Here is an 18,673-nt window from a genome sequence, read left to right on the forward strand (position 1 = left end):
ATATAAATCAGATAAGTTTGTCTCAAGCATGCAAGCATCAAGACATTACTGTCTGTATTTGTTACTCAGTCATTTTCAAAAATAGTTTAATATTCAAATTGGTGTCATGTCTGAATAACTGCTGCATATTTGTCCATTTAATAAGGACAAACTGTCCCATCTGGCCACTGGGATACTTTTTACGCCTATGCTTTAGCTGCTGGAGCTAACGCTAGCTTCACAGGCTGACTTTAGACGTCACTTCTAACAAAACAAACGCAGATATTGATCCTGAGTCGTTATGAAACTGCCCAAATTAAAGGCTAAAGAAACGTGTGCCAATCAGATTGTGTGTGTGTGTGTGTGTGTGTGTTGATGAGCTGCTCTGTGATTGGCAGGGACCTGGAGCAGGACTTCCGCGATAGGCTGACGGCTCTGCGCAGTCAGTCGGAGCAGGAGAGCGAGGCTCTGCTGCAGCTGGCGGAGAGAGAACGCAGCACGCTGCAGGACGAGCTGCAGACGCTCCGAGCGCAGGAGGCGGAGCTGCAGGAGGAGGTCTGCAGCGCCACACAGGTGAGCACACGTCCCTCACCTGCACAGGTTCTGCAGGTCGAGTCAATGTGACACCTGTCATTAGTTAATGTTCTGTTCATATTGACTTTTGTTTTAACCACTGATCCTGATAAAATGCAGCATTCACATTAATGCAGCAGGAATATTAACTCACAGACATCAGATATGATAGAAAAACACCGTTTTACTGCACTGTGAGTACTTTTGCTTTTCATAATTAAAGTAAATGCTGGTAATACTGACTTACTTTTACTTAGTAAAGGTTTTTCCCCTCTCATTTACATACATGAGGCAGAATATTAGGAACACCTCTGACTCTAATGGGGTCGAAGCAAAGAACTAAATCACCTCAGTGTCCACAAAACCTACAAGCAGTCCACAGTTGTGTTGGATTTCAGCTGATTGTACAGGTGTACCTAATAAAGTGGTCACTGAGTGTAAATCTGTAAACAAATATTAAAGTCTGTGTGTGTGTGTGTGTGTGTGTGTGTGTGTGTGTGTGTGTGTGTGTGTGTGTTCAGGAGAACAGTCGTCTGGAGGAGGAGCTGACTGTTGTGAAGCTGAAGCTGAATGAAGCAGAAAGCTCAGTGAACAGACTGCAGAGAGACCTGGACCAGCTGCTGCACGACAAGGTACCACGACTCGGCACGGCACGGCACGGCACGACTCAGCACGACACAGCACGGCACGGCACGGCACGACTTGGCGCGACTCAGCACGACTTGGCACGACACGGGACGGCACGACACGACTCAGCACGGCACGACTCGGCACGACACGACTCGGCATGACTCGGCACGACACTACACGACTTTAAAGCTGCACTAATCAACATGTTTTATAGTAACACTGGATGAAATGTCTCCGTCGTGTGAAAGGAGATGATTGTCTCCATCTCTGTAGCTCTGCTCATTTTTAGCCTCTTTTAGCTCCTAGTTCTGGTTTTGCTGCACATTTCCTGGTTCAGTGTGTCCAGCAGCTGTTTGGTAAAGTCTCTGATCACTTCCTGCTGAGCAGCAACCAGCAGACAGACTCAGAGACCAGCTGCTGGACACAGAGCAGCATTTAGCAGCTAAAGAGCTAAAAGAGAGAGAAGCCTGGACTGACGTTCAAACACGACTCCTCATCAATCGTTTTTCCGGAGCTTCTTCTTCTTCTTATGATTTGTCAGATTTTCCAATTTCAGTTTGTTCTGCTGCCTCCAAGACTGCAGAAATCATTGATGCTGAACCAATCAAATCAGTATCAGTTACACTGCTTTAACTGGGATGCAAACCAGTACGAACAATGTGATGGTTTGCATCTGGACCAACACGCCGCCATCGTCGCAGTGTAACATCAGTCCTCACAAACATACATGTACCAGAACACACACACTCAGCGGTGTAAGGTAACTCGTCTCCTTGTAGCTGGTAAATTATTGATGAAGGTTTCCTCTGTGACTTCATTTCATTCTTCGTCTCGTCCTCTTTGCTCCGACTGATGAAGATGAGTTCTGATGGGATGATTGACAGGTTCATTAAACCGATCATGTGTGGTTGATTGACAGTTTGGCAGCTTGGACCCGGCAGGTGCTGGTCTGAGTCTCGAGGAGCGATTCTCAGAAATCGTCAAAGAGTACGAGCTGCAGTGTCGGGTAAGAGACGTCTGTATTTCTGTTTGTCATTTTGGGCTTCTGTTCTTTATGTGAAGCTTGAAGCTTTATTTTTGACAGAATAATCAGAATAATCTCTTTCAGCTGTCGACCGTATCTCTCTGTCAGTGGAGCTTAAGTTTAGCTGGTTTTAGTTGTTTGTCTTCAGTATAAATCAAATCAGGTAAAGGCAAAGTGAAGCAGCACATGCTGAGTGGTGTGAAGAGACCTAGAGGTGTTAATTCCTGTTTTTGTTTGTGCTGAACGCCTCGTGTTGGTTCAACAGAAAATCAAGGTGAGACACCTGAAAACACGAGTCTGTTTGCTGATATGTGTCCTGTGTGTGTAAGGCTGCTGATCTCTAACGTTCCCTGTCGAGTTCAGACCCTGAACACAGCAGGAGGATTTAGATCCTTCTGAGAGCCGGCAAACACACAGAACCGCTGCCTGACAGTCACGTTAACGTGATCATGTTAAATAAACGTACCTTTTCATAAATGTCCTGCTTTGTTCCGGCTGTTCTGTTGTAGCTTCTGCTCTGATCTTCAGTTAGAAGAACCAGTTAGTGGTTAGGACTCGAGGACACCTTCGAGGACACAGTTAAAAACAGGCAGCAGTGTACCGATGAAAACAATGTACTGAATGTGAAATGAATATAGGTCAATGTAATGTCCTCTGAGGAGACGCAAACATGACTCTCTCGCTCTTGTGTGTGTGTGTTGCGTTCAGGAGCTGCGGGACAGAAATGATGAGCTGAGCTCAGAGCTGGAGCTGCTGAAGAGTCACAGGAGCGACAGGAAGTCCAGGCGATCGGCGGGAGACGCCTCCGCTCTGAGTTGGACCGAACAACGGTCCATCAACACCGAGTCAGACTCTGGTAACACACACAACAACACACACCTCGGCGGGACAATAAACACTGAGAGGGAGAACACAAACACAAAACATGATTAAACTCCGACTGAACATCCACCGTCTGAGTGCCCGCCTCTTCAACTGAAGTAAAAGTACAACTGAAAACACAAACTGGACTCAGCCTGATGTTAGTCTCTCTAAACAAAGTGGTGTTTAACAACTAATGATTTCACTGTTGATAACTCTGGGTACTCTGAATTCATCGGTTACTGGCAGCTAGAAACTAGAAACTAGAGTTTAACAGGAATTCAGTATCTGCTGAACAGGTTTGATCTGTTCAGGTAGTCAGGTGGACACGCCCACTACCACACACACACACACACACACACACACACACTCTCTGTCTCTGTCTCTTCCTGTCAGTGTGCAGGGTCAGTGTCAGTTTAGGTCAGTTCAGTCTCATCATGTCTCACAGTGAGTCTCAGTTTTCAGTTTGAAAATCTCATCTAACATCCTGTCCTGACGTCCTCTGTTTTATGACTGTGTGACTGCCTGCCTTAGCATGTTTCAGTGTGTTTCAGCGTGTTGCAGCGTGTTATAACGTGTTAAAGTGTACTGCAGTGTGTATCAGCATGTTTCAGCATGTTAAATTGTGTTGCAGCGTGTTAAACTGCAGTGTGTGACAGTATTTGTGTGTTTTGTTCAGACGAGGTGGACATGAAGCGCAGCTCGTCTCCTCCGGTCAGGAAGAAACTGCAGCCGGCGGATAAAACTGGTGAGAAACAAGCAGCTCACACATCTACACACACTGATTGTAGTGAATTAAAACACAGTGTGTGTGTGTGTTTTGTTTTGAAAGAAGCTGAGTCAGGACGTCAGGACGAACAGTGACTGTGGGCCTGCAGCTTTAAAATGAGACATTTCACTGGTTCTACAGGCTGCAACATGTCACAGAGTGAGAATAAAACGATGAAGACAAACAGAGCAGGTCTATGGAAACACTCTGAAATAGATGTTAACGGGGAGAGTGGGATGAAGAGCAGTGATTGGTCAGCAGGCTGGAGGGGTCAGGAGGGGGAGGAGAGGACCTGATAACAGTCCATGCAGTGATTTAGACACATCAGTCAGATCACTGGGAGCCAGTTCAATCATTCATCGATCATTCTGAACGGATCAGTTTTAATGTCCTGAACTCACTCTGTGCTCTGTGGAGTTTACAGAGCTTCAGTCGGTGTGTTTCCTGTCCTCCTGTAGATGAATGTAGTGTGATAAATAACGTCAAACCCTCCTACAGCTGCTGTGTCAGAACAAACCTGTCCTGCTTTGTGATGGTCACGTGACTGATCGAAGTGTTCGATCCACACGAGAGACGCCGCAGCGTCAGTACGGCGTGCAGATCTTCTGTCTGACCGTCTGTTTGGTAACCCGCCGTCTCTCTTCCCGTCTCAGCTCTGTGTTCATTGGACGGCGTCTCTGGTCCCTCTGTCAGTATTCAGACTGAACTGGCTCTGGAGCAGCTGAAGCAGAACCACAACCAGGAGGTGCAGCAGCTGCACATCCAGCTGGAGACACAGGTAACACAGAGCGTGCAGCTCCGGTCTCTGTTTCGCCGACATTTTAAAGTAAAAACTGATGAAAATCCTGCTGCTCCTGCTGCTCCTCCTCCAGGTGAACTACTACGAGCGCAGTCTGGAGCTGATGAGACAGAGCATGGAGGTGGAACGTAAAGACATCTCTCAGGCCTTCAAGGTAAAAACACGTCAAATGATGCTTATCTTCGGACTGTCGCACCTGGAGGACTGAATCCAGAACATAAAAGTGACACTCTGTGGATTCAGACTTGTTGCTGGGTAACCAGCCCTGAGTTGGGGTTTGGTGTCCCTGTGTCTAACTTGACTATTTTATGAAGACGTCCATAATTTCTGATAACACTTCAGTAGTAAAATTTGAACTAGATATAAGCAGATAAACTGGGATGTAAATCTAAATAAAATCTTCGTCGTCCTGCGTGCGTTCGCTCACATTGTGACTCGTCCGCCTGCCAGCTGGAGATCAGTGAGCTGGAGGAGCAGAAAGCTCAGGCGGAGCAGCAGGTGAAGCAGCTGAAGGAGACGCTGGACAAACTGCAGACTCAGATCCAGCATGCAGGAGGAGGAGGAGGGTGGAGCAACGAGCAGGAGCGCAGGTGAGGAGGACGACACAGTGTGTCAGTGTGATATATGTCAGCTTTGCCCTGGGTTTTGCCTCTCAGGCGAGATAGAAGCGGCTCTTCCCTATAAATAGTGGAGCTTGTTGAGCTGAATGCAGCCAGACAGAATCTCTGCAGACACTCCTCAAAGCTCAAAATCATGACCTGTCAGCACAGTTAGATAGACAGTGTGGACCCTTTAAGACCCTCCCCTTCTCCATATATGCTCCATGGAAGGAGGTGAGTTTGTGCTCTGCTAGAGAAACCTGAGGCTCAGTTCACATTCTGGCTCTGGTAGTCTTCATCAGATTCAGCTGGGGTTTACGTGTTTCTGGTATTTCGTCCATCCTGCCGATCCAGCCCAGCAGCTGGTTTTGGAGCACATTAACGTGTTCCTGTTTTCCCAGGATGCAACGGGAGCGGGCGGAGCTGGAGCAGAACTTTGCCAGAGAGATCAGTAACCTGGTCCAGAGGCTGAGTGCTGAGAAGGATCAGCTCGAGGCCGAGCTGAATCTGAACATGGACCAGGAAGTGATGCTGGTCAGGTGGGTGGTGACCTCACAGATATAAATTTTCCCCTTTAATTCTTCATCCTCGTCACAGTCGTACAGAATGCGGACCATTATCTTCATCATCTCAGTGTCTTTATTCTCCCTCTAATTTAAGACCATCGAATTCAGCTGTTATATTTTCAACCAAGTGGTATAACACGATGTGAACGTAAGAACGTGTAAAAAAGGATATAAATGAATAAAAGAGAAGCAAATAATAATAGTAACAATAATAATAGTAATAATAATATTACTAATAATAGTAATTACGATAATAATAATAATAATAATAATAATAATAATGATTATAATATTAATAATAATAATAATAGGTAAATAAAATGTCAGTCAAATGTAGGAGGTCAATGATGACACCACGTGCGAGCCCAGAAAGTGTGTGTGTGTGTGTGTGCGCGCGTGTGTGTGCGTGCATGTGTGTGCGTGTGTGTGTGTTTGTGTGTGTGTGCGTGTGTGTGTGTGTGCGTGCGTGTGTGTGTTTGTGTGTGTGTGCGTGCGTGTGTGTGCATGTGTGTGTGTGCGTGTGTGTGTGTGTGCGTGTGTGTTTGTGTGTGTGTGCGTGTGTGTGTGTGTGTGCGTGCGTGTGTGCGTGCGTGTGTGTGCGTGTGTGTGTGTGTTTGTGTGTGTGTGCGTGCATGTGTGTGTGTGTGTGTGCGTGTGTGTGTGTGTGCGTGTGTGTTTGTGTGTGTGTGCGTGTGTGTGTGTGTGCGTGCGTGCGTGTGTGTGTGTGTTTGTGTGTGTGTGCGTGCGTGTGTGTGTGTGTGTGCGTGCGTGTGTGTGTGTGTGCGTGCGTGCGTGCGTGTGTGTGTGTGTGCGTGCGTGCGTGCGTGCGTGCGTGCGTGCGTGCGTGCGTGTGTGTGTGTGTGTTTGTGTGTGTGTGCGTGCGTGTGTGTGTGTGTGTGTGTGTGCGTGCGTGCGTGCGTGTGTGTGTGGCAGCTCTCAGTACACTGGCCTTCAAAGTCCAGATGATTATGTTTAGCTGTGCATCGTCATCAGTGGAGCTGCTGGCAGGTTTAGAGTTTAGAGTCTGAGAAAGTGTTTGAAATACTTCTCTGCTGAATGTTTGGAAGCTAAAATAGCACAACACAGAGATCAGTGAAGCTGATATTACAGCAGAAATGATCCATCCTTTGATTAACGGATTCAGAGCGAGCACCAGATGGATAAAATCTATTGTCATTTAGGCTGATTAGTGCTGCAGATAATAATGTGACAGGTCATCACAATTTGTCTGTAAACTCCAGGTGTGCTCACGTCTTTACACGAGGGAGATCATCTGTGGTTGAAGCTCATTTACAGAAAGCTTAATGTGCTGATTATATACAGCATGTATTCAGTGAAGTGTTAAACTGGCTCTTTATTGTGTCAGTATCTACTCTGTCTTTGCATTACAGTCATTGGATCCATTGTTTAATATAAAAACATATAATACTGCATAAGAAGTGTGAGAAACATGCAGGTATGAGTAACACAGGTGGATGAGTTAGCAGGAAGCCTCACTGTCTCGGTATGGACTCACTCTAACTGTGTCAGTATCTGAACACTGTGCAAGCAGGGAGGAAGCAGAGCAGCAGCTCTCGCAGATGAAGCTGCAGCACGACGAGGGGCAGCGCCACCTCCTTCAGCAGCTCCACCAGGAGCGACAGAGGCTGCAAGAGCAGAGAGGATTCTGGGAAAACCGGCTCACCCAATCAGAGCAGGAGAAGCTGTGCTGCGAAGAGAGAGCCGAGGAGGAGCGGGTCAGGATCTGGAGTCGGTTCTCTTCAGAGAAGATGAAGGTGGAGGAGCAGCACAAGGAGGAGGTCTGTCAGCTGAAGGAGCAGGTCTCCAGTTTACAGGAGGTCATACAGAGCTCCCAGCTGCAGATCAGCCAATCAGAGGCCGGTTTAGAGGAGTTCAGAAAGCACTGTGGTCAGTTAGAGGATGACCTTAAAGCTTCTCGTGGCCGTTGTTCTGAGCTAGAAGCCAGACTGGAGGAAGCCTGCACTCAGCTGGAGGAGAGCATCGCCTTCCTGGAGAGTCATGAGGTTTTAAACAAACGCCTCGCCTCCGAGAAGAGCTCCGTGGAGGAGGAGCTGCAACTGGTGAAGACCAAGGAGGAGCAGCTACTCGTCCAGGTGACCCAGCTGAAAGAGGAGCTGGGAGACCTCCAGGCTGCGTCCGACAGCATCCTGCAGGACAGGGAGGTGGTGGCCGACAACTGCAGCCGCCTCTCCAACGCTTTTGTCCAGCAGCAGGCCCAGCTCCGAGCCAGAGAGCAGACTGTCAACGCCCTGAGGTCCGAGCTGGAGAGTCTGCAGGAGGCCATGAGGAGCAAGACTGACTGCCTCTCCAAACTGACCGCTGAGCTGGACTCGCTGAAGATGGACCGCAATAGGCTGATCCAGGACCTGAAGGACCAAGCCATGGCTGTGGACAACCTGCAGTTGGAGCTGGACGGTGTCTCTGAGGAGTTAGACAGGAGGAGGAGCACCGAGGCAGCTCTGCAGGAGGCTCTGAAGCAAGAGCAGACCAGGACCTCCCAGTTCCGGTCCAGTCTGGATGAGCAGAAGGAGGAGGTCTGTCGTCTGAGCCAAGAGAACGGGAGCTACATCCGGCTGGCTGACCAGCTCTCCACCCAGATCGTAGAGATGGAGGAGGAGATCTCCACGCTCAGAGACCATCTCAGAGAGCTCAGTTCCCAGCTCAACGGGACCGCAGACCTGGTCCTGGACCTCAGGAGGCAGCTCAACACCAAAAACAGCGAGGTGGATTGGCTCCGGGCTGAGGTGGCAGACGGCACTGATCATCTACAGGAGTCCAAGGCCTCCGTTGATAAGCATCACCGCGACATTCAGCACCTGTCCAACCAGCTAGAAGCCAAGAACGCAGAGATGGACTCTGTCAGGCAGCAGGTCTTCCAGCTGCAGCAGGCGCTGCAGGACTCCCAGAACCAGCTGAGGACAGCAGAGGAGGACTTTGACCGGAAGAAGAGGGGCATGACGCAGCAGCTGATGGAGCTGGAGAAGCTGGTCCTGGCCCTGGAGGAGGTGATGGACCCGGCCAGTCCACACAGGTTTGTGGAGAAAAGCATGAGACCGACTCCGAGATCGAAAACCGGCCCGAACGATGACTAACCTCCATCTGCCGCCGAGCTTTACACTCTGAGTATTTGAATGACTAATAGCATCGATCATGTGACTGAGACGTTCACTCTTTTCCACAGGTAGAAACTGATCGGTCCCCCACAATGCACTGCTGCAGACCGAAGCTTCAGTCTGAAACGCTTTAACTCTTCACCTCATCTCTAACCGAATGACAAACGCATGACAGACTATTCATAACTCCTGTTTCTGTGTCATCCTGACGTCATCGCTGTCTTTTCTTTTTAGACTCAAATGTTTGTTTAAATTTTTTGATTTCATTATCAAGATGAAGAAGATTAAAAACTGCAGATTTAAGTCTTCAGTTTGCTTCAAATAACTAACGAGACACATAAAAACTAGAAAAGACAAAGATTTCAGAGGAAATTTAACATCACACATAACATGAGCTTCTAAAATGAACACTTGAAACATGTAAAATAGTTGAAAAGTGAAGCTGAAGTTTCAGTTCATGTAAAAATACTAAAAAAAGTCAGTTTATTTTCTTAATGATCATAAATCTGTTTAACTTTTGTTTAAATGTAGAATGTCAGACAGCCGAGCTCCGACCAATGGTCAATGATGAAGAGCAGTGATTGAATTTTAGTAGATAATGAAGACCTCCTGCACGACAGGAACATAAATCTGAGTGTCATCTGCATAGAAATAGACGTTTACTCAGATTCAGACGCTGTTCGATGAACCAGCAGACATTTAGCTTGAAGCAGACCGAGGCCTTCCACCACCTGATCTTTAGATTCCCAAATTCATCCCGTTCTTCATCAGTGTTATTAAAATGTGCACATTTAAAGCAGCGCTGTAACTTCTTCACAATCAAACCTGTTGTTTCATCGTATTCCAGGGACATTTCGCAGAGAATGTTTTTTTTATTTCAGCTGATTGAAGCTGTCGTGTTTGAGTTTGTTTCCGACTCGTGTTGGTTTGATGGCTGCAGGACTCAGCTGGAGGAGGTTCGATCAGAGAACGGAGCTCTCCAGGAGCGACTCAGCGTCCTGCAGCAGGAAGTCCAGAACCTGGAGGACGATGTCGCCAAGAGGAGGTGAGATAATAATAAGAAGAGTTCTCATGTGCAGGTCATTTATTTGTGAGCATGTTGTGATCTTCTGACCCCTCTGATCAGTCGGCCGATAATCATTTATATGATTCTTGACTGTAAGTAAAGTTATAAGATTGAAGACAAGTACTGTGACTATCATGATTTCTGTTGTCAGACCGTCCCAATCCAACCAATGATCAATGATCAATGATGAACGATAACAAACAATAATCTGAAGTCTGGAGAGATCATTACGATCTCCTGCTGCATGCGCTGCAAACAGGATGATCACTGCAGAAGTCACTCAGATCGCAGCGAGCGGCGCCTCATTTGACGGCTGAACAGTGGTTTTATCAATAAACTGCATTTACTGCAGCTTTTCTACCCGACTACCGCTCCAAGCACTTTACAACACAAGCCAGCATTCACCATTTCACTACGCTGGTGACAGAAGGTGGCATGCAAGGTGTCACCAGCTGATCAGGTGCAGTTTCAGTTCGGTATCACTTTGATATGTAGACTGCAGGAGCCGGGGATCGAACCCAAACCCAAAAATAACAAATAAACCAGGGCTGTGCTGCTTCTTCTGTCAGGAGGAAACTGGAGGAGATGGAGAGAGAACACGAGAGGAGCAGAGAAGAAGAGGAGAGGCTGCACAAAGAGGTGAGAAACTGTCTGCTTTTAGAAGAACGCTGAGTCATGTAATCCTTGACCTCTGACCTCTGAGGGGAAGACAAAAGCAAAGACCGATCTTCCTCCGTGTGTCTGCAGAACTCCAGGTACCGTGAGGAGGTTCTGGATCTGAGCAGCAGGAACCTGCAGCTCAGTAACGACAACGCCGAGCTGAGCGCCCGTCTCCGTGGAGACCAGGAGTCGGTTCGGATGCTGCGGGAGCGGCTGGCGACGGTATCCAGGGAGCAGGAGAAGGAGGGAGCTTCGGTAAAACATTTCAGTTCGTGCTCTTAGTCCCACTAAGCTGTGAACGCTGTCCCGCTCCTCCATCATGTTTCTCGTACTCTTCGGTGTCTGAATGTTTCAGAATGTGATTTTCCAGATTTTGAAGGTGGCTGCTGTTGTAACAAGGATCTTTGAAGTGAAATCCAGGCGTTTTTGTCTGGATGTTCGTCAGCCTGAATGTGGTTGTCGTGGTTTCAGGTGCGGCGGCTGCAGGATGCGGCGTTGCAGCAGGAGAGAGAGAAGGCGCAGCAGCAGGCGGCCTGGACGCAGGAGAAACAGCTGCTGGAGCGAGAGCTCAGCTCCTACAAGGAGAAGGTACTCCAACACCTCCATCTTTGTTCAATCCATCACCGGCCTCATGCAGCTGATCACAGGTCTGCAGGCGTGGGCGACTTTTAGCTCCTGGTTTAGGTCCTGTGGCTCTGGGCTCCTGGAACTACATGGCTCCAGCGTTCAGAGCTTGCAGCTGCATTTCACGTCTCTGTTAGTGGCACTAACCTGGTGTGATCACATGACTGAGTGGGTGGACATGTCTCCCTGTTCAAAGACAGTCTTAAAGCACGTAGCTTTCATTTATCGGTTTTCTTTCAGCTGAGCCGTCTGCCAGAGCTGGAGGCGGAGCTCAGCGGCGTGGCGCTGAAGCTGCAGTGGTTGGAGGAGGATAAAAGCAAACTGCTGAGAGAAGCCGACGACAGAAATCACAAGGTCACCTGAACTCAGACTGTGACAGCCCGAAACTACAGACTCAGCTCAGACGTGAGCAGTAATCTCACTGATGTTTGCCTCCATCAGGTGGAGAAGCTACAGCAGTCGCTGCTCTCTCTGGAGTCAGAGGCCGAGCTGCTTCGCACTCAGCTCCACGCCGTCAATCAGGAGAAGCTGGGCCACGCCCAGGAAGTGAGCGACCTGCAGAGGGAGCTGCAGAGCGCTCAGAGCAAGGTACTGAGAAACACAGGACTGCGTTTATTATTGTGAAAAACTTAGTTTCAGTTCTTCATGTTTTTAAAAAGAGAGCATCAGCTTGGTTGTCATGTCGATGACGGGTCAAACTGGGACAGATCCGACTGGACCTCCTCCGACTCCCAGGTAAATTCACAGCTTCCTGTCTGCTGCTGTTGTGCTTGTCAGGTGGAGGAGTTGGAGACCAGCGTCAGGAAGCTGATGAGGGAGAAAGAGGAGCTCCATCGGGCTCTGGAGGAGCAGGAGGAGCAGACCTCCATCACTCTGCAGGAGGAGTCCCACAAACTGAGAGTCCAGAACCAGGAGCTCCAACACAAGGTACCAGACACCAACCGGCAAACGGCTGAAGTCTGAATATGATGCTGCTCACACAAACAGAGGTCAGAGATGAAGCCGCTGTTGTTTTTCAGCTGTCGGAGCTGCAGGTTCAGGGTCTGGAGGTCCACAAACTGACCCAGGAGCAGCAGAACCTGAAGACCAAACTGAATGAGCTGGAGCAGAAGCGAACGCAGGCTCAGGACCAGGTCAGGACTCCGGCTAACACAGCGATGTGATACCAAATGCTGAAATCAGAGGTTCATACTCAGAACGCGTCCTCCTGTGTGCAGGCGGAGCGGGCTGATGCAGCTCTCGGGCTGGCGCAGGCGCAGCACCTGAGGCAGCTGCAGCAGCTGCAGGAGCGGGCGGGGGATGGCTGCAGGGAGCAGGTGGAGCTGCTGCAGGCCCGGCTGGTGGAGGAGCAGAGGAGGAGTCAGCAGCTGGAGGAGACTCTGAGGCTTCAGGCCCAGCAGAGCAGCTCCCAGATCAGCATGAAGCAGGTACAACACACACTCTTCTCTAACAAGGTTAAATTCTGTAGCCACACTAGCGCCCCCGTGTGGCTGAAATGTTCATTAGACACCAGAAAACTGAACTGTAGATAGATCAGAAAGTGACAACTGTTTTTTTCTATTATTATATTGTTTCCTTATTTATCATATTGATTTATTTTTTACTGATGCTTCTTATTTGATATTATCTTTTGCTCCTTACTGGGTAAAAAGTGTCCTGAGGGTGGCGCCACAGTCACATTGTGACTTTCCTCTTTATTGTGGTCATTTTAGGACATTCAGACTTGGATAAACTGGAATCAGTCTGAGCTGAACTGTGTCAGACTCAGCTTCATTCTAACCTTTAGCATTCTCTGTGCTATCAACACAAAACACATGTCTGTCTGAGCACATGCTGATATTTCACAGGTGAAATTAGCATGTTAGCATGCTAATGTTAGCATGTTTTACCATAATAAGAACATGTGATTTGGGCGGTGAATGTGACCTCGCCGGTGTGTGTTACCTCTCAGTGTGTGTGTATGAAAGTCTCTGGACCAGGAACCTTTGGAGGAATTGGGAACTGATAAAAACCAGCCGCTCGTCTTCGCACTGAGTCGCTCCTCTCAACACTTTGACGCCAGCTCGTACATGTCGGTGTCTGAGTGTGTGTGTTGTGTTCAGGATCAGCACGAGAAGGCCATGTCTGCCCTGCAGCAGAGGATGGAGGAGCTGGAGACCAAACTGAAGGGAGTCCGCATAGTCCTGCAGGAGAAAGTCCAGCAGCTCAAGGAACAGGTCAGTCTCCAAACCGGTTCTTAGTGGACACCCCCGTCCACATACTTTTGGCTACACTGTCACCATCGTGTGATGTGTTCTGTCCTTGTCTCGTCCGCAGCTGGCGAAGAACACGAAGTCCAGCGTGTTGCTGAAGGATCTGTACGTGGAGAACTCTCAGCTGATGAAGGCTCTGCAGGTCACCGAGCAGCGGCAGAAAAACGCAGAGAAGAAGAACTTCCTGTTGGAGGAGAAAGTGAAGGCGCTCAACAAACTGCTGAGAGAAATCGTCCCCGCCTCGCTCGCCACGTAGCTGCCGAACGAGAGCAGCGGCTGGTCTGAGATCAGTTCCACTAAAGCAGCTTCAACATGGAGACATCAGTACAGAGAGAGGTCCAGGGTGTCTTTAGCTTAGCTTAGCACAATGACTGGAGACGGGGGGAAACTGCTAGCCTAAATCCACAGTAGAGAAAGAAGTCTGGATTGAAAACAGATTTCAGACCAGATCAGAGATTCAGGCAGCAGATGGAAGGTTTAAACACCTGCTGGGTGAGGAAGACCATGAGAGGTGGGTGAAAGCTTAAAAATTAGCTTGTTCAAGAATGAACTTTGACCCTCAACAAATGCTGCAAAGAACGTTTTCATTCTCCGTTAATCTGCAGAGTATTCTCAATAACAATCATTTCTGAAGAATGAATTCCTCATTTTATCAAAGAAAAAACATGTGACCGCTGACATCCTGATCAGCCAATCAGAGCTCGGAGTCAGTTCAGCAGATGAAACAGTCCTGTCCATCAAACAGCCCGTCACAGTTCTTCAGTCATCAGTCTGCTGCTGACTCGTTTCAACGTGGCTCGCTGTTTAATCCCTTTGTACAGAATATACGTGTTCACTCACCTGAGCCTTCAGGGCCCCCGTAGTTTATCATAATTTATTTTACAGTGGAGTTAAAGTCGCAGCCTGAGCACAGCTGACTGCCAGCAGGTGTCGCTCTGTTGAAAGCATCGGAATGATTAAGCGTTGAGATGTTACTGTGGAGGTTCACAGGTAAAGGTGTGTCCGGGTCCTTTGAGTCATCACCAGCCTCACCTGTGTTCAGCAGGTGTGAATCTGTTTCCATAAAGCTGCTTTACAGAAACTGAACTGTTGTTTGTTCTGGAAGGATGAAGGAAAACCAGTCTGACCACACACACACACGGACACGGACACGGACACGCACACGGACACGCACACGCACACACACACACACACAGTCTGAGTATTGCAGCCATGAGGGTATTCACTTTGTTTTATGTATTTTTATGTTGTTTTTAATGTCAAAGTGAGACTTTTATTGTGAAGTTTTAATGTCTGCAGACAGCTGCTGTCCTGATCACATGTTCAGTTTTCTGGTTTCTGTTTCAGTCTGTAGTTTTTCCCTCAGAGTGAGACCTACTTCTCCTCCAATCAGCTGTCTGTTCAGGTACAACGAACCAAATCACACCTGTCTGTGGACCAAAGTGTGGGACAGACAGGTCATTGCTGTCTTCTGTCCACCGTGTATGATAATGTAACATGAAAACCACATTAAATTATCAGTTTTTATCACTGCTGTGATTTCACGTCGTTTTATTCTTTGTCATGAAGCTGCAGGCGTCAGCAGCCGAACGCTGACTCAGCACTATCTGCAGGCTGTGACTCGTTACTTTGAGCTGAAGCTTCTCGTCAACACGTTTCACTGCAGCATTTTTCAAAAAGCTCGTTAGAAAGTTCAAGGCTTCAGGTTTCTAGTTCTCTGAACTTTGTGACAGACTGACAGAACCTGAAGGCAGCGGTGGAAAGAACATCGCTATGTTTATCTGACAGCTCTCATAAAAAGGTTCATAAAACACTGATTCCTCTTCCTCACTGATGGTCGGCTGATTGTTCTGAACATCACTGGGATTTTTCAGGACTTTCAGCTCCTGAGTTGACAGAATTGATCAAAAATGACATAACTGGAGCTCCATGAATATATTACAGCTTGACCTGAAATGACCTCCTGGAAACGTTTTTAATGTTACTCTAACTCCACCAGAAAAAAACTGAACAAAACATTTAGAAAAAGAAATCTTTTATTTTAACGTCAGAATAAAGTTTCAGACTGTCGGGTTTAGAGAAAACAGCCGAGCTTTAGAATCAGACGGTTTGCAGACTGGTCAGTGATTGGATGAATCCTCTCAGATGTTGTGACATCAGGACACGACGTGCTCCAGGACGCCCTGACGAATCAGCTGCTCACATTTCCACCGTGGCAGGAAGTGCTGTGGACAGAGAGACAGACACATTTGTACCGCCTCCATCAGGAACATCCGCACCCCCACCAACAGACTGAGGGACAGCTTCCTCCCCAGAGCTGTCAGAGCTATCACCCCCAGCAGCCCCCCACTGGAGTGAGAGACTGAGGACTATGAGCCACTGCACACCGCACTTTACACCTCCACCTCCACCTCCACCTCCACCTCCACCTTCACCTTCACCTTCACCTTCTGTGTCCTTAACATTTACTCACACGCTTAACTAAATTATATACATTTGAGTATATTGGCACATTTCACTGGTATAATTTATTGTTTATTGTCTTAGTATATTTTCATTTCTGGTATATTTTTAATTGCATTTACAAATATTTTTACTGCATGTTGGTTTATTTTATTCTAGTATTTTAATTTTATTTTATAATCTTTCTTATTATCTTGTTTCTAACGGGGGGGGGTGCAGCGTAAATTTCATTGACCTGTTTTGCTCAGTGACAATAAAGATTCTTGAATCTTGAATAAAGATGACAACTTCCTGTTTGACTGATAAGCAGCTGCTGTCTGTTAGGATGAATCATTATGTCCCCTCTACAGACCCGCAGGGCTACAGACCCCAGACCTACAGGGCTACAGACCCACAGGACTGCAGACCCACAGGACTACAGACCCGCAGGGCTACAGACCCCAGACCTACAGGGCTACAGACCCACAGGACTACAGACCCACAGGACTACAGACCTGCAGAGCTACAGACCTGCAGGACTACAGACCCGCAGGACTACAGACCTGCAGAGCTACAGACCTGCAGGACTACAGACCCGCAGGACTACAGACTTGAGGACGCAGACAGTGATGGATCAGTGCGACAGGTTAAAGTTAATGATGGTGGTGTAGGTGACAGCAGTAGAAGAAGAAGCAGCTTCCTGTTCTGACCTGACTGTTCTTCTTCAGCAGGATCACCGTCCCATCATCGATCTCGAACTCGCCGTGATCCTTTAAACACCTCACCTGGAAAAGGTGATGTCAGCATCAGCTGGTGAAAGGTGAAGTGAATAAAGAAGTAAAAGACGCGTCTCACCTCGATGTAAAGACTCTTTGGAGGCTTCATGTCCTGAGTGATGTCCAGACCCTCCCCCCCACCCAGAGACCGCATGAAGGAGGCCAGAGACTTTTTATACTGACCGAACCACTGCACCTGAGAGAGAGAGACACACACACACACACACACACACACACGTTACTGTCTGTCAAAGCTGTGGTTCGTCTTCTGTCTCAGACGGTTGACAGTCGTCATCAAACTCATAAGTTATTTCCTCATGGGCTCTCTGTGATGATGCAGGATGACATCATCAAATCTGTCCAATCAGAGAGCTGCTTTCAGCCTGTCAGTGTGAACAGCACCCAATGAACCGAGGTCCACGTGTGAAAGCAGCCTAATGTGTCACATGTTCATGTCGGACCGATTCAACAGGAAGTGATGTCACTCACCTCCTCTGCACACATGTGGAAGCGGACATTAGCGGGCAGCACGCTGCCATACTCCCACCGCAGAGCTCTGATCCTCAGCAGGCGGTCGTACCTGAGGGGGGGGGACGTTTCATCTTTAATAAATACAACAACATGAACGGGTCACATGATCAACAGCTGTCAGGTGGTTACAGGTAGGCGGTGAGGCAGCGCTGGTTCCTCAACAGGCAGCAGTGACGCAGTTTAATGGAGGGAATCAAGTCAGCTCGACCTTCAGCCTTCGCCTCGTTACTGAAACACAGACAGACAGACAGAGACAAACACAGACAGACAGAGAGACAGAAAGAGAGACAGACAGAGACAAACACAGACAGACAGAGAGACAGAAAGAGAGACAGACAGACAGACAGAGTCAATGACAGAGAGACAGACAGACAGAGTTAATGACAGAGACAGACAGAGACAAACACAGAGACAGAGAGACAGACAGACAGACAGAGACAAACACAGACAGAGACAGACTGATCAACTATTGGTCATCTTTAGTTTTATTCTCTGTTTAAATTAAATGGATTTAATGAAACGGTTCGTTTTATATCTGTGATAAAAACAAATCGACACATTTCTAACGTCCTGCATTCTTTATAACACCATTAAAAACAGAAAAAGTGTTTGTCAGGACTCACACATCCGTCTGGTTCTGTTCATAAAGAGCTTCCATCTCCTGCAGAACCTGTCGGAGTCCATCCTCCTGGAACAAGACCAGAAAATGAGCTCTGTGCAGAACCACAACCCACCAGAGTCCACAACACCGGATCTATCAGGTCCTGCTGCTGAGTCCAGTCTGAGCCGCACCTGCAACCTGTTGAGTCCGAACTCCGTTTAAAAATCTGCCAATTTTACTTTGACTTCATTCTTACTGTTAGTGAGCGACGACACATCTATCATGACATGAACAGCAGCTGATCAATCGGCACTAACTGATCAGCACCAGGCAGCAGCACATGAACAACATGAACTCTGCTTCAGGTAACTTTGTGTCGCCTTGTTTATTACGGAAATGTAAAAATAACTGCGGTTTGGTGAACTGGGTTTCTGCCGAAATGTTTGAGTTCCCAGGTTTTCGATCCACACCTATTTAAAACAGTTCTAATGTGTCTGTGTGTCTTCTGATCAGCAGGAAAACTTAAGAATGTTGGATTTTTAAATGAAGTTCGGGACAACCGCAAATGTTTACGGAGGTCACTTACGTTAAAAGCGGGCAACTGTCCGTCGCTCATCCGGTGAAGTTCTCTGATTAACTCGATGGCTTTTTCACAGAACATCCCGACACCGTTCAACACAAACAGGACAACACCGAAACTATAAATTAAAAGTTTATTCAAACTTTAAAGCTTCTGACTCTCACTGTGCAGCTCAGTTCAGTTTCGCGGCAAAATTGGAGCTCCGTA

General features: G+C 47.8%; 2 protein-coding genes across 3 annotated transcripts in view; one reads left to right on the forward strand and one right to left on the reverse strand.

The window, feature by feature from the left end:
- Positions 1-15,156, forward strand: part of ninl (ninein-like) — a 35,031-nt gene extending 19,875 nt beyond the window's left edge. Inside the window, exons 11-31 of one of the 2 annotated variants that reach the window (XM_041946907.1) lie at positions 378-552; positions 1,074-1,184; positions 2,102-2,188; positions 2,915-3,062; positions 3,747-3,815; positions 4,490-4,614; positions 4,709-4,789; positions 5,086-5,225; positions 5,636-5,773; positions 7,353-8,852; positions 9,875-9,979; positions 10,570-10,639; positions 10,748-10,915; positions 11,132-11,248; positions 11,525-11,638; positions 11,726-11,872; positions 12,062-12,211; positions 12,304-12,417; positions 12,502-12,711; positions 13,387-13,500; positions 13,601-15,156. In XM_041946907.1, coding sequence (XP_041802841.1) covers positions 378-552; positions 1,074-1,184; positions 2,102-2,188; positions 2,915-3,062; positions 3,747-3,815; positions 4,490-4,614; positions 4,709-4,789; positions 5,086-5,225; positions 5,636-5,773; positions 7,353-8,852; positions 9,875-9,979; positions 10,570-10,639; positions 10,748-10,915; positions 11,132-11,248; positions 11,525-11,638; positions 11,726-11,872; positions 12,062-12,211; positions 12,304-12,417; positions 12,502-12,711; positions 13,387-13,500; positions 13,601-13,792 — 4,075 coding nt within the window. In that variant the 3' untranslated portion in view covers positions 13,793-15,156. The remainder of the gene's footprint in view (positions 1-377; positions 553-1,073; positions 1,185-2,101; positions 2,189-2,914; positions 3,063-3,746; positions 3,816-4,489; positions 4,615-4,708; positions 4,790-5,085; positions 5,226-5,635; positions 5,774-7,352; positions 8,853-9,874; positions 9,980-10,569; positions 10,640-10,747; positions 10,916-11,131; positions 11,249-11,524; positions 11,639-11,725; positions 11,873-12,061; positions 12,212-12,303; positions 12,418-12,501; positions 12,712-13,386; positions 13,501-13,600) is intronic. The other variant, XM_041946908.1, reaches the window with a different exon arrangement.
- A 425-nt stretch (positions 15,157-15,581) lies between these two features.
- gins1 (GINS complex subunit 1 (Psf1 homolog)) lies at positions 15,582-18,660 on the reverse strand. The gene is made up of 7 exons (XM_041946966.1): positions 18,473-18,660; positions 17,909-17,973; positions 17,415-17,513; positions 17,244-17,334; positions 16,834-16,950; positions 16,689-16,763; positions 15,582-15,761 (listed from the first exon to the last, which is right to left on the reverse strand). The coding sequence occupies exons 1-7, from the start codon at positions 18,545-18,547 to the stop codon at positions 15,693-15,695; spliced, it is 591 nt and encodes a 196-aa protein (XP_041802900.1). The 5' UTR covers positions 18,548-18,660; the 3' UTR covers positions 15,582-15,692.
- Positions 18,661-18,673: the final 13 nt, after the last annotated feature.

Source organism: Chelmon rostratus, chromosome 11 (assembly GCF_017976325.1).
Source record: "Chelmon rostratus isolate fCheRos1 chromosome 11, fCheRos1.pri, whole genome shotgun sequence".
Classification (NCBI taxonomy): domain Eukaryota; kingdom Metazoa; phylum Chordata; class Actinopteri; order Chaetodontiformes; family Chaetodontidae; genus Chelmon; species Chelmon rostratus.